Here is a 12556-nt window from a genome sequence, read left to right as displayed (position 1 = left end):
CATATACAGTCTCTTTATTCTCAACATTCACCTGTGAAGGAGGTATATCTTATCTTCATTTAGCAATTGGCAAAATGGAGAATGAACTGTTAAGTAGTTTTCCTAGGTTCGCAGAGCTTATAAGAGCAGGGTGGAAATGTAAAATCAGGTGTTGCCTGACTGAAAACAACCCAAGGAAGTACAAGCCTTAAAATGTCTTCTCTAACTTAAGGTTCAGGCACTGATAGAATGGTAAGCCACGTTTGTGTCTTTGACTTGAATGTATTTCCTTGATTTTGCAGGATGTGAACATCCCTGATCTCATAAAACAGCTTGACATCTTAGGTGATAATGGGGTAAGTAATGAATCCATTAAGTACAGTAGAGATATGAATTTGCCTAAAGAGAAGCAAGAAATACTTGCCAGTGCATCATGTATAAAAAAATATCAAGTGAGACTCCATGTTCACTTAAGGATGTAGCTCCCAGAGAATCACCAGTTTATCAAACAACCTCGCTCAGTGGTTGTAAGGATCTCTGGAAGGTAGTGGCAGAAATGGAAAGTGGTCAAGTGCTATTCATGGGCAGGTTTCAGGTTTGAATGCCAACCACATCTGCTGTGATTAAAGCTAATTACCTTCTGACTGTTGCTTGGAGGCATCCAGCGTGAAATTAATCAGTCATGCAGTTGCAAATGCTGCTAAATAGTAGGGTTGGTGTCAGCCCCATAAAAATGGACCAGGAAACTATAATCCCTTTTCTTTCTAAAAACATCTTCCAGGCAGGGTCAAGGCATATTAATTCATTGAGGAGGAACATTCATTGAGATACTAGATGAATGATGCATGTAGGTTGAACGGGTCACACCATTTTTTCCCTTGGAAAATTATCCAAAGAGAGAACACAATCAATTAAATCATATCAAACTGCTATGAAGAGATTACTCCTTATTTCATTTTGTTTCTGCTTTTCTCATAACATGACTATTAATGAAGTATGCTTACAGCAAAACATAAAATCAAGTTAGTATTAGAGAGAGATTTAAAAAAATCACAATGTACTTTTTACTGGTTTTGAATAAACTCTTTGTGAAGAATTATTACTAAATAGAATTGAACATTTGCTAAGGTTACATGCATGCATATGCAGTAGTGTCTATGGCAGAAATTTAGGCAGTATTTTCTGATAGTGTAAGTATCATGAATGTCCTTAGCTTATTTTCTTTCTTTCTTTCTTCACAGAATTTGAGAAATGAAGAACAAGTGGCCATAATTCAGGCCAGCACTGTGCTGTCCCTGGCAGAGAAGGTAATAAGTTGTACTAACATTCAAATCATCTGTGTCTGGCTTAACACCTGAAGGGCAGGGTAGCGTTGAAGGACATTCTCTTTGCACATGACTGCGTTCTTGAATACCTAATAAATATTTTATTTTTCAGTGTGATACAACCCAGATAGAATGAGAAGACACAAAAGAAAAATCTACACACTGATTTGGGTTGGGTGGATAGTTCTTGCTTTGAAGTCTCTTTTTTTATTTTATTTTTTTTGTGAGGAAGATCTGCCCTGAGCTAACATCTGCCAATCCTCCTCTTTTTTTGCTGAGGAAGACTGGCCCTGGGCTAACATCCATGCCCCTCTTCCTCTACTTTATATGGGACGCTGCCACAGCATGGCTGGACAAGTGGTGCGGCGGTGTGTGCCCAGGATCCGAACCGGCGAACCCTGGGCCCCCGCAGCGGAGCGCGCGCACTTAACCGCTTGCGCCACCGGGCCAGCCCCTGAAGTCTCTTAAAAATATAATTCTTAAAAAATGAAAAACCTTCTGAATTACATTATTTAGGCAATCCCTACCAAGCTGGGAGGCCAATAAAGAAGGATTTTGTTAAGAGGTGGTAAACCGGAGCGTGACTCTTTTATAGGCTTTCCTTGGGTGTGTACATACCATTGTTCCATCTGTTTCTGTAACATCCGTGTGGCTCACTGCAGTCTCATTCAGAAAGCCCAACCTAGACTGTCAGAAGGGCAGCACTGAGTGTGCTCTGGCCCCCTTGCGTCTAAACCTGGTAAATGGCAGGAAGAGAGAGAGGAGAGGAAAGAGCCGAGGGGAGGAGCCCGCTAACTGGTGGTATTCATGGTGCCTTGAAGAGCGGTGCATAGTTGAGAGTCATGTTTACGTGGTTGGATAAAATGAGAACTGTATAGGTTCCTTGAGATGCTGTCTTAATTCCTAAATGTGTAAAAAGATTGTTATAAAGTAAATGAAACCATGAGCAAGCAGTCAGCTTACTCCAATCTGAAATGAGGGAATTCTATAGGTCAAATGACCCAGTTAAGTTACTCAAACAAAGCAATGACATAAAAAAAAAAAAAAAAAAAGGCAGAGGGAAAGGGAAGGACTGCTATAAAATAAAAAGGTTTAAGAAATATTGAAATGATCCTGGGGGCTGGCCCGGTGGCGCAAGCAGTTAAGTCCACGTGCTCCACTGCAGTGGCCCAGGGTTCACCAGTTCAGATCCCAGGCGTGCACCAATGCACAGCTTGTCGAGCCATGCTGTGGTGGTGTCCCATATAAAGTAGAGGAAGATGGGCACGATGTTAGCTCAAGGCCAGTCTTCCTCAGAAAAAAGAGGAGAATTGGCATCAGATGTTAGCTCAGGGCTGATCTTCCTCACACACACACAAAAAGAAATGATCCTGTTTTGCATCCTGATTCAAGCAAACCAAGTGTGAAAAAAAAAAGGACATTTTGCTGACAATTGGGGAAATTTTAATATGGACCAGGTATCAGATGACAAAAGGAATTAATGTTAATTTTGCAAGGTGTGGAAATGGCCTTGTGGTTATGTTTTTTTAAAAAAGGTCTTATCTGTTAGGGATGCATATTGAAGTATTTACCTGTGAAATGATATCTAGGATTTGCTCTTATAAAAACTTACTTCCTTCACAATTTAATTACAGACCTTATTGCTTTCCCTCTCATCCTCCCAGCCAATTAACAGCACCACATTGTCCTCAACATAAGGTCCAGAATTCAGAACTTGGCAAGAGGCCCCCTGGGATCTGGCCCTTTCCTACTTCTCTAGTACCCCACTTCCTTCCTTGGTCACTAGCTCAGGTCCAACCATATACAAATCCTTTGGGGCCCCAATCCCCTCTCTCTCTCTCTACCTCTATTTGCATTCCTTGGTCCTTTACACTGTTCTCTTTGCCTAGAAGATATTACCTTCTTCCCTTTCTACTTTTGTCTGGCTAAATCTTAATCGTTGGACACCCCCATACAAGGGGAAGCCTTAGTGTTCACCCAAGCCCAGGTGGGTGTTCTTTCTCTGTGTTCCCACTGACCTGTGCTTCTGCTACCATGGCTTTTAACAACTATAATGCAACTGCCTATTTTCTTCTATCCACTAGACTCTAAGCTCCACGAGGGCAAATGTGGTATCTCTTTTCCCCCTTTGGTTTCCCCAGCTTTTCACACCAGTCCAGCACATCTAACAGGTGATCAATAAATGTTTACTGAAGGACTGAATGAATTTTTGAATGTCTACAAGACACTGTTCCCACGACACAAAGATGAAGGAAACACTGTCTGCACCACCGGTTCCGCTACATTTATTCGGCAATGATAGCCAGAGTGTCTCATTTAGTTGGAGTCATGAAGGGCTGTGATTCTTTATTGTAAGACAACTCACCTTAGTTTAGGGATATAAAGAAAATTTGGACCTATTCTATGAAAGGGAAGGAAAGGAAAAGGAAAAGGAAAAATAGGTCTTGTGTGCCTCACATTTACTTTGATGGAAGAAAACCTTCCATTTCCTGCCCAGTGTGGTCGTATGCAGCTTGAACTTGGTCGTAACTAACACTTGCATAGTGCTTCTTTTGAGCGTGGCATTGTCCTAATTGCCCAAGTCCTGGTACTACTGTTATCCTCATTTCACACTTGAGGAATCAGAGGCACAGAGAAGGTAGGTAACTGCCCAAGTCACACAGCTGGAACACGATGAAGTCGGGATTCACACTCAAGCAGTCTGTTTCCAGAGGCCATGATCTTCCTAACCACTGCACCAAACTTCCCCTCAAGCATCCCATTAAAAGCAGGAAGTACCCGATGCAGAGCATGTAGGAGTTGGTTTTTTAGAGCTTTGGTGAATTAGCCCATGCTTCCACTTACCTCCTTTGCAAGACAGGTGTGGGGGGTTCAGTTGAACAATCACAGGGTGGTGACTATGTGTTTGGCACTGTGGTAGAAAGTGAGGAACCAGATAAATAAGACACGAGCCTGTCCTTATGGTGCTCGTGATCTGTGCAGTTGCCTTTTGTGCAGATCTTTGCCATTCACAGGTTAAAGTCACCTGCTTCCTTTGGGATTCACAGATAAACATTTCTACCTCCTAGTAATTCTAAATGTCAACCTTGAATTTTCTGCAACTACAGATTTGAGTAGCACACTACTATATGGGAGTGTGATCCTTAGCCGGAGAATGAGCCTAGACAAATTTCCAACAAGCAAATCCTACTGTGACTTTGTATTAATAATAATAATAATAGCAGTGACCTTAACTGACAACATATTATGGGCCAGGTACTGCACTCAATACTGTATGTGTGTTATCTCATTGTTCCTCACAACCATCCTATTTTCATCCACTGTTTTTATTTTACACAAGAGGAAACTGAGGCATGGACTATTCAGTGACTTGTCGCATGTCACACAAGTAGTAAGGAGCAGGAGCTAACACATAAATCTTTATCTAAAGCCCATGACTGAACTACTTCACAATTCACAGTACTCTTTAAAACATGATTTACAAAAGAATTTTTTTATCACTGACAAACTGGCAGCGAACAAGAGGAAGAATTTTAATAAAGCTTGACAATATGCAATAGCAATATGAGGCTGTTTACAAGAAACCCATGACTTTTGACTGAAATTTGTTTTGGGGGAAGCCGTGTGTATGGACAAGAACTGAGAAATTAGATCCTTTTGAGTTTCTCCATGCCTTTTTTCTTTCCCCATGTTCCCTACAGCCGAGGGGTTGTTGGACATGAATGTGAAAGCTCCAGTATATAGAAAAATGCTCAGTGTACCACATAATTTATCACAGACAAACTAAAAAGAAATAGCTGTAATGGGGCACATTTCCAATCATACAGAACTACAAGAATAAATGTTAACCAAAAACTAGAATTTATTGGGTACCTAGTACATGCAACATGCTGTGAATAGTGCCTTACATGAAATACATCCTGTACTCTTCACATTAATCTCATTTTACAGATAAGAAAGTTGAGTCTTAGAGAAATCAGGTAACCTTTCAAGGCCACACAGCCATGAGAAGCTAGATTGGAATTAAACCCAATGTAGTTTGCCTCTAGAACCCACACACTTAATTACTATGCCCCATTGCCTCCGTAAGGGATAAGCTGGTGTTTGACTTGGTAGAGACTCATTATAATAATTTGTTCTATTAACCCATACATCTGGTAGGCTCACACCATAATATTCAAAGTCTAAATTCATTCAGGGTGTTGATCAATGCCATATAGCAGAACGATGTATTCCAAGTGTTAGGAAAAGTAAGTTCTCATGTGATTTAAAATGTCTCCACTCAACAAAAATGATTCTTCAACACTGAGCTGTTATGAGTTTTATACTGAAAATTGCCATTTCTCCCGTCTCAGCTGGGCTTCTTGTTTCACTATGCCCCTTACAACCATGGACAACTGGACATCCCTTCTGCTTGGAACTTGCCCCTCGCTTTTACCTAATCATCTGACTCATTCTTGAGACTCCAGTGCAATTGTCACTTCTAAGAAAACCTCCCATGGTGTCCATCACTGAGGACAAAAAATTTTGTGTTGGTCGTATTCTAGCACATCGCCTGACACATGGTAGACATCATGAAGGCATTTGTTGAATAAATGAATGAATGATTGGAAAACCATAGTCTTGTTTCTGAACTAAGAGATAAAAGGCACCAAGTTTTCACTTCAGTTCTCAGTCTGCTTCTTGAGCTATAAGGGGAAGAGACTGAGCACCTCAGGAGACAGCACATATGCACCATATCAAGCAATCATATCAGACACTTCTGTCTTGTTTACCCCTTAGTGGATCCAGCAAATCGAAGGAGCAGAGGCTGCCCTGCATCAGAAAATGATGGAATTGGAAAGTGACATGGTGAGTACAAAGATGAGGTATCATAAAAATGAAGAAAAATTGACAAGGCAAATGGAAAACAACTGTTTTCTACCAGTTTTATCTGGCACTGATGAAAATTTGTAGCCTTCCCATTATTTTGAATACAGACTGTGGAACAAAATTCCCAGAAGTATTATTCAAAATTTCAAGTTGTAGTCTGCAAAAGTATCATGTTGTATTTTTGTAGTATTTCCAAAACTCATGCTGTGGAAAATTCAGTTAGGTGTTTTCTTTCTTGGGCTAAATAATTTTTCTACCATATATAATTATAGTAAAAGTTACAGAAATGATGGGTGTAACACTGATTTTAAAAATTCCCAGGCTATCTCGTGCCTAGTAGGATGGCTACTATCAAAAAAAAAAAAAAAGAAAATAACAAGTGTTGGTGAGGGTATAGAGAAAGTGGAACCCTTGTGCACTATTGATGGGAAGGTAGAATGGTATGCAGCCACTATGGAGAACAGTATGACAGTTCTCAAAAAATTCCAAATAGAATGAACATATGATCCAGCAATACCACTTGTGTATATACCCCAAATCATTGAAAGCAGGGTCTCAAAGAGATGTTTGTACACCCATGTTCAAAGCAGCATTATTCACAATAGTTTAAATGTGGAAGCAACCCAAGTGTCTATCAATGGATGAATGGGTAAGCAAGCAAAATGTGGTCTATACATACAATGCAATATTATTCAGCCTTGAAAAAGGAAGGAAATTCTTGACACATGCTACAACATTGATGGACCTTGGGGACATATTATGCTAAGTGAAATAAGCCAGTCACAAAAAGACGAATACTGTATGATTCCACTTATATAAGGTATCTAGAGTCTAGTAGTCAAGCTCATGAAAACAGAAAATAGAATGGTAGTCATCCGGGGCTCAGAGGAGGACGAAATGGGGAGTTGTTCTTTAATGGATATAGAGTTTCAGTTTTGCAAAATGAAAAGAGTTCTGGATATTGGTTGCATAACAATGGGAATATACTTAAGACTACTGAACTGTACACTTAAAAATGGTTAAGATGGTAAATTTTATGTTGTATGTATTTTACCACAATTTAAAAATTTTTTTTAAATCCCCAAGCCTAAGAATTAGTCATTATTAACTTATAGCAATACATAGAATTTTATAACTGCACTGTCATTAATGTTATTATTACTAATAAACAGGTAGTAATTCCTGTCAGGTTAGGAATCCTATAGAACTCCTTGCAGTCCTAAGAACAACAACTTGCATTTATATAGCATGTGATAACTTATATACACATCATTTGCTTATATTTTACACAGGGTTGACATTTTACCAAGAGGTTAGGCTCTGAAGTCAAAGCGTGTAACAAGAACTGTTCATGTTCAAATACCCTTGAAAACTCCTTAAATGCACAAATATTAATTATGCAATCAGCCTGTACCAGACTAGGTACATACCATTAGGAAAATCACCAGCAATTTTATTACTGATGTAGACATATAGTCTCTCAGAAGTCGATGCAATCAAGTTCTCCTCCAGCTCTGGAAGATGTCCTTGTTCCTTCAGTTAAGCACACAAAGAAATAATTGGCTGTACTTGGGGCTATGTTGTACACACAGATATATTTTAAAATGCTAATGGCAAGATGCTCGCAATATGAGAGGCACACAGAAACTGAGGACAAGCAAGGGAACATCAGATTTAAGTCTCCCAGCTCACACTGGCTTTGCGGCACAAGCAGACACTCATTAAGTGGCACTGTGGGTGGAATCGCCCCCACTCTCTAAATTGTCATCTATTTTTGTGTTTGCTAATTGTACACAGATAACTTTGAGTAAGTTAAGTTTTTTATTATACAACTCTGCCATATCACATTTCATAACATTCTTATAAAAGTATATTATCACAATATATTTGCACAGATACACTTACTAGTTAACACTTACCTTGGCAAAGCTATCTTAATCACATACTCATGGATTGGCATAAAAATCTTTTAAAGAATTCCATGTGGGGGCCAGCCCCGTGGTGTAGTGGTTAAGTGCATGCACTCCGCTGCTGGCGGCCCGGGTTTGGATCCCAGGTGCGCACTCATGTACCGCTTGTCAGGCCATGCTGTGGTGGCGTCCCATATAAAGTGGAGGAAGATGGGCACAGATGTTAGCCCAGGGCCAGTCTTCCTCAGCAAAAAGAGGAGGACTGGCGTGGATGTTAGCTCAGGGCTGATCTTCCTCACACACACAAAAAAAAGAATTCCATGTGGACTGTTCATTATATCTTTTATGAGTCTTCCCATTGATTTTCACATTCCCTATGTGAGACTATGAAAGGTGAACTATTTCCCTAACAGACAAAATCTATGATCCTACAAACAGTGATTTGTCTCGTGGTAGAATTAGAGAAAACATTGATCAATGCAATTTATATATCACTTTCTTGTTAACCAAGCTGACTCTATTTATCAATATGGCCCTTTTTTGTAGGAACAATTCTGCAAAATAAAAGGCTATCTGGAGGAAGAACTAGACTACCGGAAACAAGCGCTCGACCAAGCATATATGGTAGGTACAACAAGCAGTCAGGACACTCAAGAGTGTTTACAATTTTATTCTATCGAGTAAAGCATCCTATTTAAGTTGTCAGGCGTGTACTTGAATAGACCAAAACATGCAGCTCATTTATCCAGTGGTTTCCAGTTCTAATTTTAGAACAAATATATCCCTAGCTTTTGCTGTTGCAATATTCCTATAATACTTAATATTTCATTATACTTCATTTTTAAGAAATTAAATGTATGTCGCTATATAATATTTTAATGAAAGATTGTATAGCAGTGTAGATTAAAGAGAAGTTTTCTTAAATCAAATCCAGTTGTTTGGGAGCCTAATCTAGTGATGGAATAATAAAGTATTTAACGTTTGCTGTGTATATTTTTAATTCATTTCTTTCTGACAACAACCGTCTGAGGTATAGGTAATATTATTATTCCTATATTACTTATGAGGAAATGAAAACTTAGAGAGTGAAAGAACTCTGCCCATATTGGTAAGCGGGTAGTGTATCGATCTGACTGTAGACATGGCAGCCTTAAATACTATAATCCAGCCACAGTAAGTAAGGCTGTATCGGTAAATGGGCCATGCCTTTTTCTCTTCCACAGAAGATTATGCTGATTGGGGAGCACATTTGATCCATTTCCCTGTACCAAATTCATAATGCATAATTCCTAATATTGGACTGAGCTTACATTTCTTCTTTCTGTACACAAACACCACCCCCTCATTAATTTACAGTAATGACTCAAGAGAAAAAGAGAAAATTTGAAAGAGGAACATTTCACGGAGTTGCTAGTAGAGGTTTTTATAATGCTTTCCTGGAAGCAGCCTGAGTCACTTTTGGGAAACGAGTGAAGCACTTAGCCCCTGCTTGTAACAAAGATGAAATAGTGTTCCCCCTCCAAAATGAGTAAGAGATTCTGAGCATCGCTTGATAGGGAAAGGAGAAAATGAGTTGGTCACTAATTAGAGAATAAAGAAGGAGATTTTCCCCTCCCCTCCTACCCTTTTATCCTTACCTCCTCTCCCAATACATGATAAGATTAAGCTGTGTGCTTATGTGTCCCATGACTGAGTACTCATTCAGACAACTACATTTGACTTTAAAAAGATGAGATCTGCTTAGTCCAGAACAAGAGCTAGGAAAGCATCCCTCACCGGGAAATATCCATTCACCTCTGTCAAAGTCACAAGGGGGAAGGTTATAGATTTTGGCAACTGTATCTGAAGCATGTTATACAAAAAAAAACCAACTGGGATATAAGCAGCAGTAGACGCTTCATCTAAAAAAGGGCAAGATTCAAGAAAGCATTTTATAGCCAGAGCAACTGTAAAACTCAAAAAACAGACCAATTCCAAAGACTGTATGCTATTTTTAGATCATATTTCCAATTCTTATTTTAAGAAAAAATATAGAGACCATAAGGCCATCTTTAAGTACAGAGCTGTGTCGTGTGAAAGTGAGGTGACATTTTGTGCATGAGATATATCTCCAATTTCAAGTATTTTATTCCAGCTTAGAACACTTTGCAATACTTATCTATAAAAGTATGGCCACCATGATAGATCTCTTTAAATATTTGAAGGGCTGTCAAATGGAAGCGAGGACAAACATTCTCAGCTACATTTGAGAATAGAAGAATGTACAGTTATTATAACAAAGTAAGGACTTTCTAAAAATGAAAGGTATGTGAAAGGGACAGGATCCCAAGAAAGAAAACAAATTCCCCATCATCAGAGAAGTTCACATATTGGCTGGATGACTCTTACGGAATCTTATAAAAGCGATTATCAAAAGGCTAGTTAGGTTAGATAAGCTTTGAAATTTATTTCATTGTGATGATCCTGTAAAAAATAAATACATCCGTCCCCATATACACGTGTGTATATGTTCACACACCGCACATAAATGCTGAGTTACAAGGTTAGAGTTTTCTAATTCTATTTGCCAGAGGATCCAGGAACTAGAAGCTACTTTGTACAATGCTCTGCAGCAAGAAACTGTTATCAAGTTTGGTGAATTATTAAATGAAAAACAGCAAGAGGAGTTGAGGACGGCAGTAGAAAAGTTACGGCGGCAGATGCTGAGGAAGAGCAGAGAGTATGACTGTCAGATTCTTCAGGAGAGAATGGAGCTCTTACAGCAAGCCCATCAGGTGAGGACTGAGTCACTACATCTGTGTAGAGTTGGTACTAAGCAAATGGGACTTAGTACTAAGTACATAGTATTGAGTGTGGGTATGGAGAAGCCCAGGAGATATTAGCTATTTTCAGAGAGTAAAATAAATATCTGTTGTTTTCCACCTTCACTCAAATATAGCATGACAGTTTTGTAATGATCCAATCTTAAGAAAATTGGCGTGTCAGAAGCATCGCATATTGCTACATTTTTGCAACTACTTTTTCATGAAATACCCTTTGAATTTCTTGGAGCCTGATTATCTCCCTTATGCAGGGAATTAGGACTCTCTCCGGGGCAGAAATAATGCTTCCCCTCTGTTACTCATCCCAGTCCATAACCTAGCCTGATCAAATAATCTGAACGGGGGAAAGAGAACAAGGGCCTTTCTCTTTATTCCCAGAACAAACAGCAGCAGCAGTAAAGCCTGGAAGCTGCTGCTTTGCTTCCTGGCATTTGCCGTATGTCAGGAACTAAACTCAGGGCTCCGCTGACGACATTTCATTTAATCTTCACAGCAGCCCACTAAGGTAAGTATTCTTCTTATCACAATTTAGGTGATAGTGATACTGAAGATAAGAGTGCTTAAGTGATGTGCCCAGGATGACACAGATAGTAAGCAACAGAGCCAGGATTCCAACCCAGGTGGGCCTGACCCCGAGGCCAGAGTGCATAACCACTGCACTACACTGTCTTATGCAGCTGAAGTCATCTATAATTTATATGATTCATCTCGACCAGCAAGGATCAAAAGAGTTACCCAATACTGATTTCTAGCCAAAATTCTTAATTCCAACTCTTAGTTCATGTCGAAGCTTGAAAGGTGAGGACTAGAGAGCCCTGGTCAAAAGGCAGATTCCATAAGAATTCCAGATTGAAAGTGTCAGGCTGTAGTTTTTGGTACTCAGAAGCTGTAGCAAGCAACTGGTACAAAATCCAGATGGGCTATTCAAGAAGTAATGTGGTCATCAGAGATCAAGATGAGTGGAAAAGGAACAGGGGTTATTTTATGCCACCAATTTATGGGCAACATGACATTGAACACACTTCAGCTGTAGCCAGGAGCTTTGTGGATCTTTATAGGCTAACAGATTACTCAAGTTAACAGGGAACTCTGGAGCCATTTGTCTCAGAGATAATAAACACATCATGTTTGTTTCAGTGCCCCTTCAGATTGCATCACAAATGTTTGGGCTTAGACCCTGGAAAGAGTTTTTAAAGCCTTTAATAATAAACTCTATGGCATCATTGTATTACTGCAGACATCCTTTTCTTCTATCAGGGAATGAAAGTGTCTCCTGCATAAATTTCTCATGCTGCAATAGCATTTAATTAATTTCAACAAATCAGGAGTTGTACTATGGAACCACAGAAGTGTTTTAAGATGGAAAATAGTTATCTAAATTTATTTATAATTAAAACCTTGTCATCTCTTTTGAGTCTCTCTGTAATCAGCTAAGGTACTTCATTCCTCAAAGAGATGGTATTGCTTGTTTGAAGTTATCCAGTCTGATAGGTACCTTACATTTCTAAGCCTCAGAGTTCTACTGACATTTCTGTCTCCCAAACAGATGTTTACTAGAATATGCCTTTTCTAGTTATTTCTTACTCTTCTTCTTCCCTGTTAACCAGTAGCTTTGATTTGAGAGATTTATTCCAGAGGGCATTGGCCA

At 39.3% G+C, this 12556-nt stretch overlaps 1 protein-coding gene across 2 annotated transcripts in view; it reads left to right on the top strand.

Annotated features, from left to right (window-relative positions):
- Nucleotides 1–12556, top strand: part of JAKMIP2 (janus kinase and microtubule interacting protein 2) — a 171562-nt gene that overhangs the window by 141109 nt on the left and 17897 nt on the right. For both annotated transcript variants that reach the window (XM_058543491.1, XM_058543498.1), the window contains exons 15-19: nucleotides 282–335; nucleotides 1221–1286; nucleotides 6087–6155; nucleotides 8633–8710; nucleotides 10657–10860. In XM_058543491.1, the coding sequence (XP_058399474.1) occupies nucleotides 282–335; nucleotides 1221–1286; nucleotides 6087–6155; nucleotides 8633–8710; nucleotides 10657–10860 (471 nt within the window). The remainder of the gene's footprint in view (nucleotides 1–281; nucleotides 336–1220; nucleotides 1287–6086; nucleotides 6156–8632; nucleotides 8711–10656; nucleotides 10861–12556) is intronic.

This window comes from Diceros bicornis, chromosome 1 (assembly GCF_020826845.1).
Source record: "Diceros bicornis minor isolate mBicDic1 chromosome 1, mDicBic1.mat.cur, whole genome shotgun sequence".
Taxonomy (NCBI): domain Eukaryota; kingdom Metazoa; phylum Chordata; class Mammalia; order Perissodactyla; family Rhinocerotidae; genus Diceros; species Diceros bicornis.
The sequence above is the reverse complement of the archived record's forward strand: the minus strand, read 5'-3'. Positions and strand labels throughout refer to the sequence as shown.